Here is a 25,521-nt window from a genome sequence, read left to right on the forward strand (position 1 = left end):
TACCATTATTTAGATGACAACCAGAAATCTTACCATATTGCGATGTTAAAATGTTTATTTCAGCTAAAGCCAGATGGGGAGTACCTGTCATAATGGCTAGGTCATCCGCGTAACCCAAAATTTTAACATCTCCCCCTCTAGCATGGATAGGTTGGATTATTTGATCCTCCTGGATCTTCCTAATTAAAGGGTCAATGTAAATGGCAAATAACAAGGGGGAGCACGGACACCCTTGTCTCGTTCCTCACATTATGTTGAATACGCCCGAATGTGCTCCCATCAAAGCAACTTTCGCTATTTGGTTTTATACATGCTTTGAATTGCTCTTATAAATCCTTCCCCTATATCATAATGCTTCAAAACAGCCCATAAAAAGGCCAGGAGACCCTATTGAAGGCCTTTTCTGCATCTAGCAGAATTAGGGCCATAGGGTCTCCTGGAACCTTGGTGTAATCGAACAATGTTATTGTCCGACGAATATGGTCGATAGTTTGCCGAAACGGCACAAAACCATGTTGCTGGGGAGATACCATTTTTTTAATAACTGACGCCAATCTTTTTGCAAAAATCTTGGAATACATTTTTATATCGCTATTTATCAAAGTGATGGGCCGATATTCCCCTGGATCGGTCGCTACTTTCCCTTTTTTTTTTTTTAAATACAGATCTTTGCAGTCACATCTATATCTTAATGCAATCTGGATTGCCACATTGGTAAAGGTGCAACACCCTGCCTGCTACATTCTAGTCATGTAATAAAATTGCCTTCTTTTGAAAAGAAGTCAGGGAAAGTATATGTTTTGCTTTAGAACCTCAAATCAAAATAGTCATTTGCTTAGTTATATAACTTATATAACAAACACATATCAAAATTCAAGACATAAGAGACATTGTTTAAGGTTTGCAAGAAATATAAAGATATTGAAAATCACTTAAAAAACACCAATTTAGATTTGGTTCGACGATTTTAAATTTTCTTTCAAAACTTGAGAAGGCTTCCTTTAAAAGATTTAATTCAAACATTTCTACGTATATAATATTTCTCAGACTGGTATGGAAGTGAAAAATAGGTCAAAGTGTTAGAAAGATGGCCTCTCTGAAGTAAGAGGTATTCAGAGTTGTCATTTTCCAACACCAGCTAGAGTTAGACCACTAGATTGTGCATGCAATTGAACCACCCCTGTGTGGGAGTCTTAGAGTATTTTAATATTTCAGAGTGATTCATAGCAGTTAAGTCAGAGAGTAGGCAGAAAGAGTGGATAGACATGTATTAAGAATGAGTGATCAGCCATTGCAACTGTGAGTGACATGGAAGTCTCTCTGAAGTGGAGAATACAGGTTGGATTCAAGTGCATATAGGCCTCAGGAGTATTCTGTGTTTGTGAGCAGAAGAACTGATTGTATAACAACATTGATTACATGTTAGTGAACTCCACTGGAGAGTATGAATTTGGTATTTAGAGAATACATAAGACCTATCAAACCAGTGATAAAAAGGGCATGGAATTGCATTTGATTCCATGACGAGCTAACCAGTGCATGCCTGGACCCCTCAGACTATGAATGCAAGCATGAATTAAAGTGCAGAAGGATTATTACTTAAGATCTCCAGTTCAGGTATATTGGTAGAGTAATATTCTGAATGAAGTTCCATCAGAGTGCCCAGGGCCAATAAGACCGTTGTGAAGGGAATACATTGAAAATAAAGGAGATTAATTCAAACGGTCTTGATGAGAGTGAAAGAGATACTGCTCATGCACATGGGTCAATGGCTTTGGTCTCTGCTCCACTTGCGGAGAACCGCCTACTCTACTATGAGATCCTTACTTGCCTTACAAGGGTCTCTCTGCCTTTTAATACAATCTCTGGTGCAAATGTTGCACTGAAGGCACAAAAGTAAACCGAAAAGTTTTTGCCTGGCTCTCTTTAGCATAATTTCTGTTTTTCTGAAGCAAGGGTTGAATTTAGAAAAAAAAATAACAATTGTGCTGATGCGTTGGGAGTTTTCACCCAGTGATCGATATCCCTGCAGGATCCGCCATGCCTTCCATAGGCCATCCCACCCTGAATAGAGCTGGGGCTCTCACTGTCAGTGACCTGGTCACCTAGTGCTGGACAGGCCTTCAGTCCAATGGTTTCCACTGGTGTAGACAGCTGATTCTCCACCAATGGAAACCCTGGAGTTCCTCCACCTTCAAATGAGATGGGATAATTGCAAGGTTGGCGGGCAGGATATCCATTTGTATTCTGTCATCAATTAAATGAATTCCTATGACTCAGACATTCTTCATGGAGCTTCTGACGCAACTAATGTGCCAGGCTTCAGAATTCTTTGGTTCTCCTTAACCGTAATAGATTAGCAAACCAGAGTAGAGCAAGTGTTACAACTGAATAACTTGTAGCCAATCATGCTAAAACATAAAGCAAAGTCTGATGTTTGTGTAAAGTCTCTACACCTTACCCTGGGTTTGGCTGGTGTTGGTTACACACCTCCTTTCTGATCCATCGAGGATCAGTGGTGGCTCACATCTGCAGTAATAAGAGCCAATGGTGTTCACACAGTCTCCACCCACGCAGGCTTCTTCATCAAGACACTCGTCATTATCTGAGAAACCAAGAGAAAATTGGTGTGTTGTCATGTATACATAAAATACAGAATGGTTTATTTTTCCAACAATGGCCCCAAATCTGCATTGAGCCCACCATTATCTCTTCTTCATTTTATTTCTCCATACCACTTTCTCCCACAAATCCTCTTGCTTCTTCCAAAAGCAGGCAATCCTATTGCCATGCTCACTGACCTTGCCTAATATTTAATTTCCTGGATATTGTACCAGCATATTGTTATTAATTGATTGTGAAAGCTCTCTAGCAACCATTCTTATTCCTGTAGCAACTTAAATGCAATCTATACATGTGGGCAGTGTGTGATGGAGTTATCAGTTTGACTTGCATTCCATGCTGAGATGTTTGTAGAGTTACCATCCATGATGATGGTCTTCCACTACTTTTAGCACCTTACGCTTTCACATTATAACTTATAAGAAGATATTTAAAAGGTGTTCAGCAACAACTTGATGCTAGCCTTAGCATTGTGGTCAATCCTGTCTGTATGAGCATTCTTGGCTCTAAAGGGTTTGAGTAAGACATCAGTACCCCCTGCGTCTATTTATTCCCTTAAGTGGTGCAGCATGCAGTCTAGTGAGCATAAATGCAGCAGCACACACTGAGATAGCATATCAAAAACAACAAGGTGAACATTTCATAGACCTACTGAAATCAGATTGCTTCTCCCCTCCACAGTCTCCCACAGTAAAATCTCTCAGCTTCACCACTCTCATACCACAGACTCACTAGGTGGCTAACTCTGCTAACTTTTACCCTTGAGCCCACAAATTAATCAAACATCTATTCTGATCAAACAATATGAAAATGGCCGTTAAAAGACTCTTAGTCTCTTGACTGGAGTTTGGGAATAGTTTTCTTCAAGGACCTTCCCAGATCTCACATGCTCAGTTCAAAGCGGTTCTCCACTAAGCAGTTAGGCCTATCATTGACACAAGAAAATTCAATTAACAAATGGTGATACTTCGTGATCGCTAACAACAAGGATCAAGTATGAAATTCTAATTATTTTGCTGCGTCCATAGAGCCCAATGATCCCACCCACTAGCTAGATCTGCTCTCAATTTCAGGGGTGAAAGAGGCAAAGAGGACTCAGAAGCTTAAGATTCAGAACATCGCATCCTTTCCCCAACGCTGCAATCTAATCCTATATATACATATATATATATATATATATATATATATATATATATATATATATATATATATATATATATATATATATATATATATATATATATATATATATATAATCCAATTGGGCTGCAACCTTTTAATTTTGGATTTTTGTATACTGTATGACTGTGATACGCATTTGTGAGGAAAGCTTTATAGAATGTGACAGCATATTTCATAATGCTCATCTCTCACCAATATGGATGAAATACAAGGAGAAAATCTCAAATAGAACAAAAGAGCTGGTCGCAGCACTTACCAATACACTCCAAGCGATGTACATCATAATAATACCCATTGGAGCAATAGCACGAATACCCGGGAATTGTGTTCAAGCAGACACCACCCTTGCACACTTGAGTGCCAAAAAGGGCACACTCATCAGCATCTGTAAGCGAAAAGATAAATACAGATGGATACATAGTACAGTTCAATAGGGTGGTAAAAGCCTGTAGTTGCTGCCCTAAGAAATTCACCTATTTACATGTCCTCAGACTCGGTGACAAGATTGTCACCTTGAGCAGGATTGCAAAGCTGGTGTAGAAGGTTGAATACATCTCTCAAAACATCTTCCATACATATTGATGGGAAGCATGTGTCATAAGCTTTCAATGGAGTGTCATGCCTGTCAGCAAATGAAAGATGTCTGACTGCCAATTTGAGCTCCTGCAAATTATGAACTATGCCCAAGGTCTTCTTTCTGTGTTAGGGTCTAACTCAAGCATGCACATGCCACAGCACAGTTACCAATTGCACTGGGCTAGCACAGAGTTCTTGGCACAATATATCGTTTGTTGAAAAATGAACAGGCAGAGTGCTAAGCCTATGCCGATCTGTAAGTAATCGACCTGCAGGACTGGTCAAATATTCTGAAGCGATTCAATGAAACACATGGATTTGCAAGATCAACCGATAAAGTGAACCTTCTATCACAAATATCATATAATAGTCTGTTTACTATGTCCATGGATAATAAGTGCATTTACTATATCTAGAGACATACAAAACAAGTTATGGAGGAGATCATGCTCCATAGTCAATTTACTCCATCCTTAGACAGAGTAACAACAAGAAATGTTGCAGTTTTAGTGAGCCAATAAAGAGGCTGATGTTTTCACCAATTGTGGAGCTCTGCTTTACCTTACCATAAAATCATAATGGAGCACTAATCCTAATATCAAATAGTGTGCAGGACACATGAGTCAATATGTAAAAATGGTGTAAAAATAATTAACACAATTTTGTCCACAAACACCCACATGTACACGAGGACACACCTGTCTATGTTTGCAATGAGGTTTCCAGTGAGTCAATTCCTCCCTAAACATGGACTTTATGTATACTACATAGCAGGAATTTCACAATAATGTCTCTCAGGATGACCCCTGGTGGTCACCTGTCTAGAATCTTTTGTTCTAATAATGAATAGAGTGGCCTACTACCAAATGACGATGTCCCCATGTACTAAAATATGTTGATGCACTTCTGGGAACTGTTCACCTTCTACAGTGCAAATGATCAACCATAAACCTGCACCCAGTTTTAATTCAATATGTAGCCCTGGATTAGTGTCAGTGTTGTGGTTCACAGTTTTAAAGGCAGTCTCTCCACTCCTTACTCTGGCTTGAAACAGGAAGCACCCAGGCTCCCCTGAACCAATCACAACACTGCAATGCAGCATTGTGATTGGTCTGAGCGCCTTGGTTCGGCGCTCAGATGGGGACTGTGGGGCCTGGGCATGTTCTCCACTCAGCTGTAATGCAGCCTGGGTCGAGAATATGCTGAGTGTGCATGAATGTTTGGCAGGCCCGAGACGGCCGGCCAAGCATTCATGTGCACTGAGGGAGTGAAACCACTCAACCCCTCCCCTGCTCTGTCAGCAGAGCAGCCCCGTCCCACCTCGCAAAGCTGCTGCTCCGGCAACAAAAAAAATAAAATAATAATAACATTGAGTTAAAATCATATAATTTTGCCTTACGCTGCTGAAAAGCAGTAGGGCAACGCTTCTCCACCTTAGCAGAGGTGCCGCCACTAAAGACTGAGCCTGACATTTGACCTCTGTCTTTGAATGTACAGCAGATGTGACAAGATAAGAACAACATTTAAAGGCCTGTTTAAAGAGAGCAAGAATACAGTAAACAGACTGTGCTCCACGGGAGGGATAAAGACACACTGGACAGCCTAAAACAAATAAAGCCAGTGAATAGCAAGCAAGCAACTATGAGTTACAAATCACAAAGCCAATGGTAAGTAATGGACAGAATAAATTCCCAAGGATGCCTTTTGAATCTCCCCAAGAAGTCTTTGCAAACCAGAGAGCTGCACTGTCTGGTAGGCAGGACCTAAACAAGAAAGAAGTTGTGTCCTATTGGTTTAATTGATATGTGATAGAGTGTTATATGGTTCGCATTTGTATAGCACCATTTCTACTGCATCATATTGCATTCTCAGACTGGGTGTCCTTTTCTACAAACTGTTAGTGCCAATAATCAATTGTGTCCTTCATTTGTCAGTGTTTGGTTGTGACAGATTTGTAGAGAGTGTGCTCAGTGTTTAGTTTAGAAGTGGTTTGTGTGCAGGTATATGCGAAGGTGTTCAAACTTGGGAGATCCATTTGGGGTTAAATGGTCAAGTCATCGCTTTCACGACTCCGGGCATTTTGGTGAATTAATGTCCTTTAAAGATGGAACCACATTCAACTGGTTAAATAATAACTGAGCATACAATGTTTTACATAACCTACACCTTGTCATGACTGGATTTCAAAATTCATATTTTATGTGGAAATGTATCACTGTAGAACCCAGTGGAAATCTCACCAAATAATGCGACTTTGGGTGCAATGTGAGAACCTTCAAAATGAGTGTATTTCTACTATTCCCTAATGTCTAACAGGAAGACTCACCTTTGTATCCTTGACTGCTAGACAAGTATCCAGGGCCACCAGGGCACAGGGAGTGATATTCATCTGAAACAAATCAGATTAAAAAATTAGACCTTTGTAGATTTCACATTGGCCACAGGATGTGGAGTGTGATTTGCCATCACAAGTAAAGAAATAACTTTATTAAACAAGCATTGGCTAAACCAATAGGTCTTGCTGGCTTTGCCAATGGCTCAAGAGGCATGCACCCAAAAGTCTTGCATTGTGCTTTCTAGATAAGAATTTCCATTCCAAAATATAAGTTGTTGATCATCTGTGCTATGTCAAGCATGCGCACATACATCACGACACAAGCACGTGAAATGTGGATGTATGTGTGCTGTGATGCTTACATGCTCTTTCGTTTTGACGGGTGCATGCACAGGCGTCATGAAGCATAGTGGCCATTTGTAATTTACTGTTGTAATATGGGGGAATGGGCTATGTTTGAACCGTTAACTGAAATGTTAAATAACTTTTAAAAGAAGTTCACATAAAGTGTGAAACATGAAGTGAGCAGTTCAGGGGCACTTTCCATTTACTGAGCCTCCATAATAAATACAAAAATAAAAAATTATAATTTAACATGGGAGAGGGAAGGGGGCGTGGAGCTTTGTTGGAAAGGGAGGAATGAAAAGTGTACACCTGCTCGTTAGGCAGAAGGGGAGAGAGCACGGAAACATGCATTGTAATAAGTGCTCAATACAAAATTAAAAGAGGCCTCTCATGTATGCAGGGAAGGGTAAAACTCATCAAATTAGATCACTATGAGACCGAAATGCTCCTTGGAATGATAACAAAACGGCAAGGAGGAAAATCAATTAATCATGAGCTGGCAACTGAGACAAACAACAAAACCAATCCGTCATGATAGGGAACTGAACCAAAACCCGCTTTAAGTATGTCTTTTGTATTGGAGCAATGGGTCTCCAAACACATAGCTAAAACTGTCTCTAGACAAAATATACAAAAAAATGAAAAACTTGGGCAAGATCAGACATAAAAATATGATAGGGATTATTATAAATACCAATAAATATTCTGTGCCAAACAGGAGTTATTTATTGTGAAATGACGCGTGGGTGAGTTCCACGGGTACCAGGGATGCGTATATAATGAGCATGGGGATTGAAAGAGGCATGAGGGTTTATTGAGTCCCATGTGGTCAGACCAAAATAGATGCAGACACAATTTGCTCAAATTGTGTTAGCCCAGGTTTAATACAAGGACCGATGATGATAAATGTAAAAAATGGGATGGCAAGGTATGCAAAATGTGCCCAAATTATTTGTATGTTAGGCTCCATTTTCTGCCGCTTAGGTACCATCCAGGGGCAAAGGCGCAACATTTCCCAGAGCAACCGCTATATTTTCTCTGGGGTATTTTTTCTCCTGGTAGAACAAGAATGAACATGACAGTAGGCCGTTGGTCCTACTTGGCGTTGTCCTACCTGTGTCAGGTTTTGGGCATGGCTGGACCTTGCAGTTGGTGCCCCAGCCCTCTCCGATGCTGCAGCAGCAGTGCTCCCAGCTGATGTTGCTGGCCAGGATGTTCTCGCAGACCTTGGTGTCGTCCAAGTTGTAGTAGCATTCCTTCAGGCCACCGATGGACACCACTCCGGAGCCGGTTCTGGGAGGGCCTGGGCGGCTTGGAGGTAATGGACGAGCTGTGATTGGAGAGGGAAGATATTATGGTATTTCCTAGCTATGTTCCTATTCTGCGCACAACTGGGGTGAGCGAAGTCACGCAATACTGTCTGTGACATTTCAATTTCTTTTAACTTGAAATAACATGAAAATACTTGAATGGCTAGAAATGTGGTTTGCCAGTACCCTGCGTGACATTTTCACACTAGGACATAACGCCTATAAATAAATAATCAATTCTATCGCCTTTCCAGGGGCCCCTAGCTCAAGATGGGTCACCAGAGGTCATGAGAGTAAGGAACCTTTTCTTTGAGATACAATTATGTGCTTCATTAAGACAAGGAATATGGCAGATGTTGAATACTGAAGGAGGTACAGAACTTTGTGCAAATAAATGATTAATTAATTAACAATCATTACTTTTTTTTACTGATTTCAAAATAGGAAAACTGCCTTTCCATACATACAAACCTGTATCCTCCAGGTCATGGATACTGGTGGCCCAGCCCTGATAATGCTGTTAGGCCTGTCAGCAGTGTGTGTCACCCTGGACCACACCACTCCTATGACTATGGTTAGAAATGTGTTGGGATGTCATAAGTTGGGAGTGAATGGCTTGAATCCTTTTCCTTTAAATAGAAGGCCAGAGTGGTGGCGGCTGTGCTTGATTTGATGCTAGTGGGGTCCACCTGCGTGCATGTCTGAGAATATTTACTTTTCCTCATCAGACTTTGGTTCAGAGCAGGAGACAGAAAAACACAAGCGGAAGAAAGGAGTAAGGGGAGAAAGTTGAAGCAACAGTAACAAGCAGTGAAAGCAAGGATATCAAAATAACCTGCATAAGTGAAGTAAAGGGGCTACAAATGCATGGTGGGGAAAGAAAGAGACATGAGATGGAATCTAGACTATACAGTCTTGGTATTCGACTATCCCGACGTTCGTTAGCACCAGATGTGGGCTTCTGAGAAACACTTAGGGCTTATTTTACAAATTAAGCAACGGGCGGCTGGGCCTCAACCTCCAGAGGTATTAATGAAGGAATATGGGATCTTGCCTATGTCCTTCATTATTTACTTTATATGACCAGCCTTCACATCACGTCTTGAGAAACTATGAAGTAGGACGCCAAATCCATATGTAACACAGATGCAACACATGTTGTGTTGTATCTTTCCCAACACCTGATTGAAAACCGTAAGCAAGTCCCTGAGATGTTTGATATAATTCTGTTTTGGGTGGACAGGAAGTAGCTGTGTCATAAGTAAGCCAAGGGAAAATTCTTACTTAATGGGGCATGCCATTTCCTAAAGAAAAACAGTGCAAAGCACATCTCTTTCTTGGTTGGGAATTCAAATCTTGCTTTCTGAGATAAGGTTAATATCTTAGGCATCATGTTCAACTTATAGATGTAATGGACAATCACACTAACAATATTAGCTCTCCATCTCAGTTCCACCTGATAATGTTAAGTAAAACAAGGTTTCATCTGCAACAGAAAGATAGAGCAACAGAGATCATGGCAAAAATAGGTGAAAGGCTACTGGATTGTGATTACAGCTGGATTTACATTTGGTCGACATAAGAAAAACTCAGGGGACCTGATGTCCTTTTATTTTTTTCTCAAAAAGTGGTCACAGTTTTCGCACCACCTTTTTGAGAAATTAATAGAATATTACTGACTGACTACATACAAATAGGTTGGTTCACAAAATACAGTATTGCTGGGGCTGTAGAACGACCTGCCTAATTAACAGTAATTAGGCATGTAGCAATCTGTGACCCCTTGCGATTGGCCACAATCTCAGGGATGGTGGCCTGCAAGGCTCAGCAAACCCCTAGGTCTGTCGTCCTGTTTAAATGAAGAAATGTTTTTCTTTAAATGCAACCCAATTACCTTAAAGGAAACGGGGATGTGTTTAAAAAAAAGATTCTTTTTCTAAAGAGACCAGTGTGCTCTTCCTGAACCCTATCTCAGCATTCAGAAAGTGAAACCATTCCAAAGGGAAACCCAATCCCTTTTGCTAATCACTTACAGCACTAACTTGGGAGTCGATAAGTGATCAATGGTTTGTGACCAGAATTAGGGTTGCAACCATTGATACATCAAGATGTAAATCATAATCTAGAAAGGGTGTCCGCATCATGCCCCTTGTAAATGGAGTATTAGTAATGGATTCCTAAACCCATTTACCAATCCAGAAACACTTTTCCAAATCTGTAAATGTGCTTAGTAAATACAAAAAAGCTTTTTAACAGTTGTACAGCCTACGGTTTAGCACATCTGAGCGTTTGCAACCATTAAATTGTTTTTCATATCAGCCCCCAGGTTCTGCAAAATTCAATGGAAAAAGCAGTTTTTAATCTTTCCAAAAAACTCACATTTCACCTGTTGCTTGTTAACTTCACTAACTTTAGATGAGGTTGTATATTAAACTCTAATAGCTCTAACTCATGAAGCAGTTCACACCAATCCACTGAAGTATTGGGCACATTTGGCTCCAGTATTTTACACAGAACACTGGGATCCTAAGATACCAGACTTCCAAATCCACCTATAAGAGGTAACAACATGTTCTGCTTGGAATGCCTTTTCCAAGGACTTAAAAACGCTTAGGTACTTCTGCTGTTCAGGGAGGTTTTGAAAACTCTTCTGTTCCCCGCGTGTATACTCTAGCTGCAACACTTAGGTGACATATCTGGTGGTCTGTTGTGCTACATAAACCAAACTATTGATGGGTGGGTTTACATGCAGCCTCACAGTAGTTGTAGACATTTGGTGTTCTACAGGAAGACAAAGTAAGAAATTTAGGGAAGAGAGCTGTTCCTTCAATAGAAACAGAGATTCACACTGAATAGTTACAAAGTTGAGCTGTAAATTTGGGGTAATAGAGCAGAGTGAACATAATGTGGATTGATGTCCACTTCCACCGAGTGCTAGAGAGTCTTATCTTTTTAGACCCTTCTAGTTGAAACACGCAAGTGAACCCTACATGTCAAGGCTACTACTAAGCTGAAAATGTAGAACTTTTATGAGTACATTTGAGAGCAGGCAGTAGTGGTCACAGGTACTAAAAGACTGGTCACATATTTGCTCATATATTATTTGCGACCAGTCATTAATTTTGGGATGCTGCCTAAGTATTAGTTGGTTGTATCTCAAAACCTCTGGCAGCAGAATGATCTGTCTAATGAATATTAATTAGACATAATGTGATTGGCTGCAGGCATAGGGATGGTGGTCTTCAAAGTACAGTAGATCGCCATCCCTGCATAAAGCAGCTTGTCATGATTAATGGAACCAGAGCTGCTTTTAAAAAACAAAACAAAAAAAATATCCTTATGAGAAAACTTCAGCGGGAGCAAGAAATGGTAGTCTGAGGCCACTGCCTAATGCCCACCAGGCTGCCACAACATTTATGAAGGGGAATGTGTCCCACAAGATCACTGTCCCCCTTTAAAACTATTGACCACCTCCTTTGACGTATTGGCAGCTGATCTATATTTGCAACCATAATTGTGGTCACTAACCATTGATACATACTGAATCGCAAGCTGGAGGGAATGCCATTTCACGCTCCCTGCTAGCTGCAACTGGGTGAGTTGGTAAGCCCATACTGTAAGTCAGAATGCTTTTAAGACACACAAAATGAGTTTAGCACATACCAAAAAGACATTTTGCCATAACTGCCAAATTACAAATGAGAGTCACCGTGTGAGGAGGGGCCAGGTATTGGAATGGTGGCACCTTGTTCCAAGAGCTACCTTGGAAAGCAAAACCAAGGGGGATGATGGACGGAGTGTTAAACATTGCAAGCACTCACCCCCAGGCAAGCGATCGAGGTTTAATCCATCATTATTCTTTAGCTCACTCCGCCACCCCAGTTCACACATGGCCATATGCAAATCAGTCTGACCCTGTGCCGGAAGCCGAGAAGACGCCGAACGAGTATTCTCCACTGATAAAAATAGAAGGGAGGAAAGACCATACTCACCGATCGGGAGTGGGTCCTTGATTTTAGATAGCCGTATCGGTAACGGTATGAAAGCAAAAGTTGCCATCCAGCACGCAAAGCACAGTATCGCTGGCAGTGGCACCCCAATCTCGTTTGCCCTGAAGAAATTGCCTGATAAATACCAAGGCAATGAAACATGTCGGCTGTGAGCTGAGTGCGAATCGATAGGTAATATTCGCATCTCTCCTTTTTATGTATATATGTTTACTGTTGGCAACAAGAGAATGCGAGTAAAAGGTTTCTGTATCTTGTTGCACAGTAGTTTTTGTGTTATATGTTGAACGTTGTTAGTCCTTGTCACATATAAGTTTGTGTACACTGCACCATTCACTGTCTCCTTTTCCTTTGGGTTTCGGACACGTTTACGTTAAGCTAGGTGACACCGATGATGAGAACAGGGCCATCCTGGTGAGTACCAACCAGGGGTCCCATTGGTGGTGCGCCCGTGAGGTGTCATCTAGCTATTCACACATTTTTTCAAATGTTGTCCTTCTAGTGGATGTTTGTACTGTGTTGTCTGGTTACATGTTTATCAGAGACTGGCTATTTTTATTTTATTTTGGCGATAGACTGGAACATGGTAATAATCTCTAGAATCAGAGGTGTGATTGGAATGATCTCTTGGCAATCCACAGATGTTCACAGATCCATAAGATTAATTGCCCTTAGGACCAGGTCTTTTTCTAGTAAAGGTGTGCCTGCTAGACCACGTAGCAGCTCTGCAGATCTGTCGAAGTGGCACACCCGCAAAAAGGGCAGTGGAAGAGCTAACCGCCCTTGTAGAATGTGCTCTTGGCAAGGACTGCAAGGGCCTACCGGCCTGTTGATGACAAAGTCCAATTGTAGAGGAAACCCATCTAGCAATGGTCTGTTTTGAAACTGCACAACCCCGGCGTTGTCGCCCATAAGCCACAAACAGTTGGTCTGTCTTGCGGATGGCAGAAGTTCTGGAGAGATAAAATTTAAGACATCTTCTAATGTCTAAAGAATGCAGTGCTCTTTCAGCCGTAGACTGTGGGTCTGGAAAGAATGTTTTAAGGATAACTGGCTCGTTCAGATGAAAGTCCAGAGGCACTTTAGGCATGTACGTTGGATTAGTACGCAATACCACTGAGTCTGTGGTGAATTGAATGAAAGGTGCTTTAGATGTAAACGGCTGAATATCGCTGACCCTCCTAGCAGATGTTAAAGCTAGTAGCAACGATACTTTCCATGTCAGAAATTTCAGGTCCACTTTATGGATTGGTTCAAAAGGGTGACGCATGAGCTGAGACAGTACGATATTCAGATGCCATGCCGGAGGAGGTTTCCGAACCGGCGGAAACATGCGAAATAATCCCTTGAAAAATTGTTGTATGATCCTTACAGAGAATAGAGAGTTTGATCCATCTTGGCGAAATCTAGAGATGGCTGCTAGGAAGACTTTTAGAGTAGAGTGCGCCAAACCCAATCTGGCCAGATGCAGAAAGAAAGGAAGGATTTGCTCCGGTGTTGCTTGAATGGGATGTAAGCCATTAGCTTGGCACCACGTACAGAAACGTTTCCACTTGAGTTTGTAGGTTTTGATCGTGGATGGAGCCCTGGCTTTTGCCAGCACCTCCTGACAATCTTGTGGAATGTTTAGGTGTGCAAATTCCATGTGCTGAGGAGCCAAGCTGACAATTTCAGCGAGTTCGGGTCCGGATGGTATACCCTGCCTTGCTGGGTGGATAGAAGGTGCGGAATGCGTGGCAGTGGAATAGGGTTGCACTCCGAGAGAAGGAGCAGTTCGGTGAACCAGTATTGTCTGGGCCATCGGGGAGCAATCAGGATTAACCGGCATGGCTGCTTCTTCATTTTCCTGATGACTTTCGGGATCAGAGGTATCGGTGGAAAGGCGTACGCGAATATTTGATTCCAGTTCAGCGAAAGGGCATCTCCACACGAGTCCTTGTGGGGAACCCAGCTTGCAAAGTATGGGCATTTCCGGTTCTGGAATGTTGCAAACAAGTCCAAGTCCGGATGCCCCCACATCTGAAAGATGCGATGTAGAGATGGTAGATGTAGTTCCCACTCGTGAGTGCAGCCCCCGGACCTGCTGAGAGAGTCCGCCAATACATTCGCCACTCCCGGGACGTGGACCGCTGACAGATGGATATTGTGAGTCAAAGCCCAACTCCATATCTCTTGTGCTTGTTGCGACAATCGGGCTGATCTTGTGCCGCCCTGCTTGTTCAGATAATGCATGCAGGTGGTGTTGTCTGTCCGTATCAAGACTGTGGCACCTTGTAGAGTCGCTTGAAAGGACTTCAGGGCTAAAAATATGGCGTGTAACTCTAGCCGGTTTATGTGCCATCTCATTTGGATCTGGTTCCACTTTCCGCTGACCGTCATGCCTTGGAGGTGAGCACCCCAGCCTGTCATTGATGCATCGGTCGTCACTATGAACCTGGGAGCTTCCGCTAGAAAGGAGCATCCCACTTGTAAGTTGGATCGGTGGGTCCACCATGTTATCGCTCGTCGCATCCGCGGTGTAATCTGGATGATGTCCTCGAAAGATCCTGATACTTGGATCCATTGGTGACTGAGCTCCTCTTGTAAGGGCCTCATCCGAAGACGACAGTTGGGGGTGAGCAGAATGCAGGAAGAAAGCATCCAGAGGAAGGACTTGAACATGCGTACTGAAACGCACTTTTTTAGTGACAATGCCGCCGCAAGTCGTTGAATCTTGTCCTGTCTTTCCTCTGAGATGAATACTTGGGCGAGCTTGGTGTCCAGTGTCGCTCCCAAAAAATCCTTTCTTGCTGTTGGCGTGAGATGAGACTTTTCGAAGTTTATTGAAAAACCTAGGTTCTGCATCAACGACAGAGTTCTTTGAACGTGATCTTGTGCCATGTCGAAAGAACTGGCCTTGATAAGGCAATCGTCCAGGTATGGATATATTTGTATCGATTGCAACCGAAGATGGGCCGCTACTGGGGCCAGCATCTTCGTAAACACTCTGGGGGCTGAACGCAGTCCAAATGGAAGGACCTTGAACTGGAAGTCCCTGCCAGCCACTCTGAACCTGAGAAACTTCCGATGCCGTGGGAAAATAGGTATGTGGAAGTATGCATCCTGAAGGTCGAGTGTTGCCAAAAACTCTCCCGCCGAAAGAAATTGGAGGATTTCTTGAAGTGTTAACATCCTGAATGTAAGTTTCTTCAGGAACTTGTTCAAGGCTCGCAGGTCGAGGATGGGGCGCCATTCTCCTGACTTCTTGCGAACAAGGAAAAACCTTGAGTAGAAGCCTCTTCCTTTCTGATGGTGAGGCACTCTTTCGATTGCTCCCTTCCGGATCATGGTGTTGATCTGGATGAATAGCTCCTTGAGGTGCGCTGGATTGGGTCCTTTTGGGGGGCAATTTGGGGGAGTTTTCACGAATTCCAGAATGTGACCTCTGGCTACTACATCCAGGACCCATTTGTCTGTAGTAATTTTGGACCAATTTAAGTAGTTTTGGGATATTTGTCCTCCAATTTGGTTCGGGTTGGCACAAAGTGGTGGCAGGATGCGTACCTCATTTCTTATTGTCTCTTCCTCGATAATTAGATTTTCCTCGAGGTTGAGAGAAATTTCCTCTCTTTTGCCCATAGGTTTGCTGTCGGTAAGGCTGAAATCTTTGGTTTCCCTGGGTGGAAGAATAAGAGCGTCGTTGGTTGTAACCTCCTCTAGTATTGAAATTCCCTCTTCCTTTTGCTCCACGAAAGAAAGATTTCCGGTATTGCAGAGTACCCAGCGAACGTGCCGTTTCAGTGTCCTTCTTTATGGCCTCCAGAGCCTCATCAACATGTTTTCCGAATAAGGACTCCCCATCAAATGCCATGTCAATAATCCTGTTTTGAACCTCCTGCCTGAAGGAGGTTGCTCTCAACCATCCTTGCCTCCTGAGAACAGCTGCACCCGCTAGCTGTCGAAAGCCAGTGGCAGCAACGTCCACCGCCGCGTCAATCATTTCCGAGGAGACACACTCTCCTTCTTGAAGGATTTTCTTTGCCTCAGTGCGATCAGGCTCGGAAAGCTTGTCCATGTACGGTGAGATGTCCGACCACATCTGTCTATCGTATCTCCCTAAGATGGCTAGGGAATTTGCGGCTCTGATGGTCATAGCTGCAATGGTAGAAACCTTCTTTCCGATGGAATCTAGACGCCTCCCATCCTTGTCTGGAGGAACAGAGACATGAGACGTAGGATTGGAAGATCTCTTCTGCGCTGCCTGTGCCACTACAGAGTCGGCTTTAGCTTGTCCGACAAGGCATGCTGGAGAAGATGTAGGCGCCCTATACTTCTTATCTACTCTTGGGAGCACTGCTGGTAAGGAATTTGGCTTGGCCATGATCTTTAGTCCCTCCTTCCAGATGAAATCTATAATTGGAATGGTCCAACTCTGCTTTTGTGGTGTAGATTTGAAATCATACAAGAAGCATTCCTCTTGTTTTGATTCCATGGTTATCATAAACCTCCTAGTTGCTCTATCCATGATCTTGTGGAATGAGGCAACGTCCACAGGTGGCGACTCAGATGTAGTAGGCTCTGCCGGAGAGGGTGTGTTTGCATTATAATCCTCATACTCCGACGATTCAGACACATCATCCAGCTCTCCTTCTTCCTGTTCTTCATGCTCCGAGAACTCCTCTTCTCTTGGTTGAGGAGATGAAACTGCCGACGCAGCTAACGTTGGGCGACTTTCCTCCAACGTCGCAGTAGTCCCTGGCTGTGTCCGCGTAGAAAGGGGAGTCCTTCCCTGCGGCAATGGTGTAGACATTACAGATTCACCAGACTCTGAAGGTGGAAAACGTCTGTAATAGTCACTGAGCATGTACTGCAGATTGTGAAATAGATCTTCAGGCAACTGCATATCAGGAGTAGGTCTGTCAGTACGTGGATCAGGCTGAAGGTCCTCCATGTCTTCCTCAACCTCTTCCTGAACTTTAATATGGAGGTCAGATGGACTTCTAGCTGCCCCAAAATTTTCGTCCTCATAGGATCCTTCCTCATCGGAATCCAAAAGTTTGTCTGGCACTACAAGCGTAGAAGAAATAGATTCCGCAGTAGCTCTCTTCTTTAACAATGTAGCCGTAGTTGCAGGCGATGGTAATGGAATCCCTGCTGTCTGTGCTGACCAAACCTGCAAAGTAGTGCAGCTTGATAGAGGCGGCGTCGACGGGACGTCCGCATACTGTAGACAGTGTTGTCTCGTCGACGGTATCGTCATCGACGGGGTCGTCGACGGGGACGTCGACGGTAACTTCGTCGACGATGGCTTCGTCGTCGAGGTCGTCGACGGTGGCTTCGTCGTCGCGGTCGTCGACGGTGGCGTCGTCGACGGGGACGTCGTCGAGGTCGTCGACGGTGGCTTCGTCGACGTGGACTTCTTCGTCGACGAGGATTTTGCCGTCAACGGGAGGGCCGTCGACGTCGAGGGCTTCGTCGACGGTACCAATTTCATCGTCGACGGGGACCCAACCTTCGACATTATAGATGAAGAGGAGAAACTCGTCGACGGTATCTTGGCCGTCGTCGACGGGACAACTGTCGACGACGAGATAGGCCTGATCTGGACATGGACCAGTGTAGGCGAAGAAGCTGAAGACATGACAAGGGAAGGCTTAGGTGAGGAGAAAGTCATAGTGCAGGTGGTAGATGTGGCCACATGAGAGGAAACACAGTCCTTCTTTGACGTTGAAATTGTCAATGGTGGCAACTGAGGAGGCGCAGATTTTGAAGATATCTTGGGAACTGTCTTAGTCCCAGACTTCTTAGAGGGCGTAATATCCCCTTTGGCAATTGGGATAACTTTACTGGAAGTACTAGGCCCAGGAGCATCCTGAGAGGGTTTAGACTTCTTAACCACCTTCGCCCTTAGAGAAGAAACTTCAGTTTCAGCCTTCCTCTTAGTTGAAAGAAATGAAGAGCCAGAGGCACAGCTTCCTACCTCAGAGACAGGGTCATCCTTGTTCTTGAGTCTATTGAGCCACAATAGAAGTCGTCCTTCTCTATCCTTGATGGTCTTGGAGGGGAAGGTCCGGCAGATCTTGCACTCCTTCACCTCATGGTCAGGATAAAGACAATACAAACATTTCTTGTGGGGGTCCTCCTTGAAAAGTCTTGGCTTCCCACAAGAATCACAGGTCCTGAACAGGGATTTAGATGAAGACATTTGTGAAATTTGAAGAATATACTGATGTAGAAGAAAAAACTGAGCAGAGCTCAGGGAGACTCCCTTCACACAACGTGCGGTAGAAAATCTGAGAGCCTGAGCCTCTGGGGAGAACATTCTGGTGGGTGCTGTCGCCTGATTGGCTGCAATTTGGACTAACACATAATGACTAGGATGGTCACGAGTATGGAAGTTTTTTCTGCTGTAGCTGGGGCTACTTACTTCCTGGTTTGGTATTTCTGATATTTGCTATATATTTTATGGCATTTTATTGTTTTTTTATATACCGTGAGACTCCTACTCCGACGACGGGGAATGATTCAGGCATGTGAATCTATGAAAGACACCCCTAATACTGGAGAATCACCTTTATCACAATTCGTTTTCTTCACAAATCACCCACAATATCAAGTTTTAGCAAAAGATTTTCAAAGCAAAGCCTTTATAATACTGAAATGTTTAGTTGGTTCTTTGATAACGGATATTAAAGAGATGTGTTACATTACCTGCTCTGGAGGGCCTGATGCATTTCCCAGTCATGGGGTCAAACTCCTCGTTGCTGGTAGGACAGATACAGAGGAAGGAGCCCTCCACGTTCTCACATATGGCCATGCCACAGACCCCATGCAAAGTCTGACACTCATTCATATCTGGAGAAAAAAAGACAAAGACGTGTGCCATGCTTACCATCCAATTTTGATTTGTTCATATAAATGAAATGCACTTGGATAGATAACAGCATTGTGATTTCTAGGGAAGTGTAACTATGTAATTTTTTCAATGTAATCCCGCAAAATGGCATTTACTTTTTGAAAATATTGACATACTGTAAAAAAATTCTTCAAGAGATTCATCAAAAGTCTGTAATCCCAGTGCAGTCAATACCTTTACTCCAATGTAGCCTTGAATATCTGAGCCCTCCTAATAGAGGGAGAGTAAAATAACCACTGTAACAAAAAAGGGCGGCTCCTTCACTAAGACAGAGGAGCGTCGCTCCACTGCTCTTTGAGCAGAAAAAATAAAATAATAATAACACAGTTATTATCATTTTATTTTTTGCAGGTTCAGGGCTGGGTTAGGGCGGGCGGGGTTCGCCTGGAGACACAGGGGGAGGAGTGGTTTGCACACTCCAAGTGCTCATGACTGCTTGGCCGGCTGTCTTGGCCCGGCCAAACAGTCCTGCAGACTTTGCATGTTCTCCACCAGGCCACATTACACAGCTTGGTGGGGAACATGTGAAGGCCCCCAGTCCTAATCTGAGCGCCGATCCACAGCGCTCAGACCAATCACAATGCTGTATTGCAGTGTTGTGATTGACTATGGGGAGCCTGGGTGCTTCCTGGTTCCGGGACTTGAGAAGTGGAGGAGAGACGAGGCCGGCGGAAGAGGTGAGTAGATTATTTTTTACTTTTCATTTGTCTCTCCCGTCACCCTCCCTCTCCCCTGCCCCTCTGCCCTGATTCCCTGCCAGCCACTACTGGTAACAAGGCCAAATTAACTCAGAAAAAGCACATGCTCCATAATCAAACTCTTGTGTGGAAACAAATAGTATGCTTCCTATTTATCTTGTAAAACACTGGGGCACTAATAACACATTTCTAAATCATTTTCATCATTGTTTTTCGTACATCCCTTCACCATAGCAACAGTGGAGGATGCTCCTTCTCCTACCTCCCCACTATGTCCTGGAACGACTTCCCCCTGGACCTCCAAACCCTCACCCTCCCTCCCAGATTTCAGATAGGGACTCATGACCTGGCTGTTCAACTGATCCCACCTTCAGCAGCAGAATCCCAGCGCCTGGATACCCTTGCGGGTGATTAGCAGAACTATACAAAATCTGGTTGATTGATTGATCCTGTGGATCTGGCAGGAGCTACCTACTTTGTTTTCATTTTTTTTCTTTTCGCTTCAATTTGATCACTTTATTCATGCTATTGATTGATGATGATACTTGTCTTCTAACCAATATGAACCCGTTCATACATCAGCTATGCATTTGAACAAATTAGCCTTCTCATTCCTTGCACACAAATCTGTAACAATTATGGCACAGTTCAATCAAGGGAGGAATTATGGTGTTATTCTTGGTGAATGTATCAGGCTTTGGACCCTCTGATTAGGCTGCATCACCAATTCATCAGGATGCAGCTCTTGTATGCTTGCAATTCACTCACTTTGACACATCAAAGGAACTGGAGCTGAGGGGCGGGGAAACAGATTTACTTCAGCAGGCATTACCCCCCGCAAACATCATACTGTATGGACTGTGGTGTGGGAGGTGTAGCTTAGAATGACTGACTAATGGTAGGAGTCCTGGACATCGAGGATATGGCGGTTGTAGATTGAATAAGGATCGACCCCTTGACTAAATGTAGGTAGATGAGAGGAGGGATGCCAAACTCCGCTCTCCTATGGTGGCTTCTGTGGGGTGTTGTAGATGTCATGGTTTGGGTTGAGGGGCGGTTCTTCTGTAATGGTGGAGGAGCGTCGCCCCACTGCCCAAAGCGAGCAGAGGATACATCTAATGATAATAACACAATGTTATTATCATTTTATTTATCGCTCTCTGACATCGCAATGACTATTGGGTGGGGTGGAGTGGGGTGGGGCCGGGCCATGGCATAGAGGAGGAGTGGTGGGCACCTATAAGTGTGCATGTCTGTTTGGCCAGCCGTCATATTAATCTTCTAATTAAAGTCCCAACTCACCTTGAAGTCCCTAAGAGACCTCCTCCCCCAAAACAAACATCTTCAAGTCCTCCACCTGCATTTGATTTTCTTTCTGTGCCTCTCAAAAGAACAACAGGAACAATTTTAACAAAGATTCCCACAGGCACTATCCTAAAACCATAATTGCGGATAATTTGAAAGCATCAGAAATGGCATGGCATTTACAAACCTAATCTTCAACAGCATGAAGTTTAGGCTGGTTTCAAGCCTACCAGGAGGTTTACTCAGTGCTGAGTAAATCTTGGGTACATGACATGCTACCAAACTTTCGGAAGATAATAATGCCGCCGCAACTAATAACCTTAATGACAAGGGTTAAAATCATAATCCGAGTCCAAACTATTTTGAAACATTTAAATTCAACTTCACCAATTTCAAGACTATTTGCCAAGTTTGGTAAAAAGAAAACTCTGCATTGAGCCCAGTAATGTGAACTACTTCAAATATCAGCCAATTGACATAACCAACTCATAAATACTTTTGAAGCTACTGTTCCCAACTCCACCTCCCAACATCAACAAGCACCCAACACCAAACCAGGTCATTTCTACTTCATAGTTTTAATCATGCTCTGTAATATTTCTACAGCTGACAACTTGAGCAGAGCAAACTTTCAGAGCCTCCTCATGTGCTGTAAATCCAGTCCCATAGAAAACCAGACTGACAAAAGGGTGAATAGCATCTGAGGGTACAAGGAAGATAACCAGTATTGCTCTTCCTAACAATATAAATCAATAATTGGTTATTGTATTGCATGTGCACATCACAGCAAGAAACCACCTAAAACTGAGACCGCTTTGGATGCATTAAATTATCCAGGATTTATTTCTTACAATCACAAAAACAACTTGAAGCTGAAAGCCAAGGTTATTTTAAAACTAAATTGCATCTTCATTAAAGAGGCCAACGCAGCTTATCTTTTTAATTCAATGAACCAGACGTTTATCATCTTAACAAACTATAGGTTACGTTCCAAAATGTAGGCTTATTAATTTTGGTACTGAAGAACAACAATATCTAAATTTATATTAGAATTAAATGTTGTGTTTTTAGTTTATGCTAGATTATACTTGCCTGATACTTATGCTTAGTAATATATTTATGCCAGATGCATTTACTTGGTAGTTTATGTGTGAAAGTTTGCTTTTCTCTTATAGAGATTAGCAATAATCGAATAGAATGGAGGCACTAGTAGAGATCACTTTATTTCACTTATTAAGTATCTCAATGGTGTACTTTACAGACAAATCTTCCAATAGAGGCTATTAGGTTCTTCAAGAACTGGGGGAACTTATTCATGGAAACTAAGAAAGAGAGATGCCCATTCCTGTTATTCCACTCACAGCAGCGTACTATTGCTTATGTAAAATAAAGGAGTCGACCAGATAAAGAATTTTAGACCTGAGAAGGGAGAGTAAGTGACAGTCTTAACTTTCACATGGTTCCTTCAAAATAATAACCTTCTCCACAACTGCACTACACCAAAATATTACAAAGGCTCAATAGTGAACCTGTTCACCATTAAATCCTTCTCTCTTGTGTGCCTGAATGCAACTTTGGTTCACCCGCCAGACTATCTACGGCATCACTTCACACTTAATTTTGGATTCACAAGAACCACAGGTAAAACTAACTGAAAAGAAATTTTGGTCTGAAATACGAAATCTTTCGTTTCCAATATACCTAATATCAAGATACCTTAATAACATTCTATCTAGCTGTGCCTATTGAAGGCATTCACACAAATTACATCTTAACACACTACCGCGCCCCAGGGATAAGAAATTTCAATGAACCGGCCCCACTAACATCGACAAATTTTAAAACAAATGAAGAAATCTGCTCGTCGAACCTCAGCTGCACTCAATAGAAAGGGTTACTGATGCAGGAAAGGCATAGCATTCAAGGTGTATTCAAAGAGATTCTGAACAGCCTATGAGCTGTGAAAAAGTAGTGCAAATTGCACATAAGAGAGCCTAAAGCTGCTTCTTTCATAACCCACTTAGGCATGGCAAACAGCCATCTCATGAAGCTCATCAGAGCTGTAGGACAGACCTCCAGCCTTAAATTGCTTGCAGTTCCACACCCTTTAAGAATATCAAGAATGTGCTGTCATGTTTCAAATAAAACACATAAAATCAGGTGATAAATCTTAGCAATTACATTTGCAAGTGTACTAAGTGCACTCAAATCTACATCCAATGCTAAACAGCAAACATTCAACCTCTCCCTCTCCTTTGATGAACTGTAAGGAATGTTATCCAGTTTCTAAACACCATCATACTAGCAGAAACTGTCAATATTTCTGTCTGGGTGGAGTCTGGGTCCCAGTGGTTCAGAATGATCAACTTGTCATTTCCACAATGGAAACAGAAAACAACCTGTCAATAAATAAACATTGACATTCACCTTTTAATATGACCTTCGATGTCCCCCAAGGGTTACTCTTGCCTTTCGATCGAATTACTTAAACAGACACCCTTACTATCCGCCGTAACTGAGGTTACTTCAACGCCAAATAACTCTATAGTGGGTGAGACAGATTCAGACCTATTCAATACAAATGATATCCCTCTAATTTTTAAAGAGGGTCCACCTGCAATAACACAAAAGGAGCACGTTAGCCCAATTATTATCACCCAAAATTCACGGACTTCAGCTGAGGTTATTGTATCGCTCTCATTAATAGACCTGGATGCAGATGCGGTATGTCACACCTTGCCCGTAGCCATATCCCCTTCTAAAGAGGGGAAACAAGGGAATAAACACACAGATAAACCTGCAGCTGGTACCATACAGAGTAAGAAAAGTGGCGAAGTTTGTCATTCCCCGCCAAGGAAAAAGGCGCGAAAGACTGGGAATAGAAAAAGGCCTGAATCCATAAAAGCGCCACTGCCCCCAAAGAACTCTAATAATAAAACCCTCAAGGCCACCGTGAAAGAAGTACCAATTAAGACACAAACAGGGGAGAGTGTGCCTTTATTTAGCAAGACACACGGAGGGCTTATAGAGGACATTGAACATCTTCTTAGATCCTTTATGCTCCCTATCTTGGAGAGGGTAAAAATGCTGGGTAAAACCGTGGATCGTATATTGGAGATCCAAACAACCGGTGCCATGGGACAGAGCAACGGGGGAGAAAATGGTCAAGCAGACACGCATTTAACACAGAACATAGTGACTCACACCAAGGTTCAGCCACTAACAACTTTAACTCATAACGATAAAAGGGTGACACCGACGGGAACTCTGACACCCCAGGAGGGAAAAGCTATGACTATGACAAAAAAGGCCCCCGCAGTGGTAGAGACAAGGGGAACAACTAACCCACCTCAAACTCGATACAAAACAAAACATCTTAAAAATGTAGATCTACCCCCCGAGTCACTAAATTATGTCATTATAATGACTGGGGTCCCCAAGTTAACAGAGGGTAGTATAGAGCCAGATACATCCCTAAAAAACAAAGTAAACCACTGGCTGAAGGCTAACAGACCACTCCCAGCACATTTAAATGGGGAGATTATATCTGTTAGACGCTGTGACTGGGTGGGCGTGAGACCAAAAGAAATTGAAGGTGATGTAATCATCATAAATTTCAGGGATCACAGGGTAGTTAACCATATCTCTGATTGGTTTTCGGGAAGGCAGGATGGCTCTGTAGCCACCCGAAATTTGAGTTATTTCTATCCTCAAGGTATGATGAAGCCCCGTACCCAACCTCCAAAAAGGAGTCATCATAACTCCCGTGCACCAGCTAACTATAGACAACAACCCAGCTTAGATAGGCACAGGTACAATGAGCCGCCACCCGGCTTTCTGCCACATTACCCCAATAGACTTGGACACTGCCTAAGTAGGGACAGGTATTACGATCTGCCACCTACCCCCTTGCCGCAATATCCCAACCCGTTTGAGTATGGCCTAGGTAATAACCATTACAGGTACCATGACCTCCCATCCACCTTTTTGCCTTTTCATTCCAATGAGTTTGAGTATGGTTTAGGTAATAAATATCACCATACAAACCCAAATTCTTATTGGAATATTCCTCTTCATAATCTCTTTGAACCACTTTCGGGCCTAGACTCAAATGATTGACTTATTAAATCTAAAATTAAAACAAAAGAAAATAAGGTGAGGGATAAGCCAACTACACATAAGAGTCCAACATCTGACAAAGGTCCAGGAAGAAAAAGAAACACGACTCTAGACACTGAAATAGGGA

The 25,521-nt window shown here is 42.9% G+C and overlaps 1 protein-coding gene across 5 annotated transcripts in view; it reads right to left on the bottom strand.

Annotated features, from left to right (window-relative positions):
- The window catches only part of LTBP4 (latent transforming growth factor beta binding protein 4), a 1,311,633-nt gene that overhangs the window by 35,549 nt on the left and 1,250,563 nt on the right, over nt 1-25,521 (bottom strand). For all 5 annotated transcript variants that reach the window (XM_078660636.1, XM_078660634.1, XM_078660635.1 and 2 more), the window contains 5 exons: nt 19,068-19,211; nt 8,175-8,390; nt 6,707-6,769; nt 4,061-4,189; nt 2,462-2,605 (listed from right to left, as the gene is read on the bottom strand). In XM_078660636.1, the coding sequence (XP_078516762.1) occupies nt 2,462-2,605; nt 4,061-4,189; nt 6,707-6,769; nt 8,175-8,390; nt 19,068-19,211 (696 nt within the window). The remainder of the gene's footprint in view (nt 1-2,461; nt 2,606-4,060; nt 4,190-6,706; nt 6,770-8,174; nt 8,391-19,067; nt 19,212-25,521) is intronic.

The sequence above is a fragment of the Lissotriton helveticus genome, chromosome 9 (assembly GCF_964261635.1).
Source record: "Lissotriton helveticus chromosome 9, aLisHel1.1, whole genome shotgun sequence".
Taxonomy (NCBI): domain Eukaryota; kingdom Metazoa; phylum Chordata; class Amphibia; order Caudata; family Salamandridae; genus Lissotriton; species Lissotriton helveticus.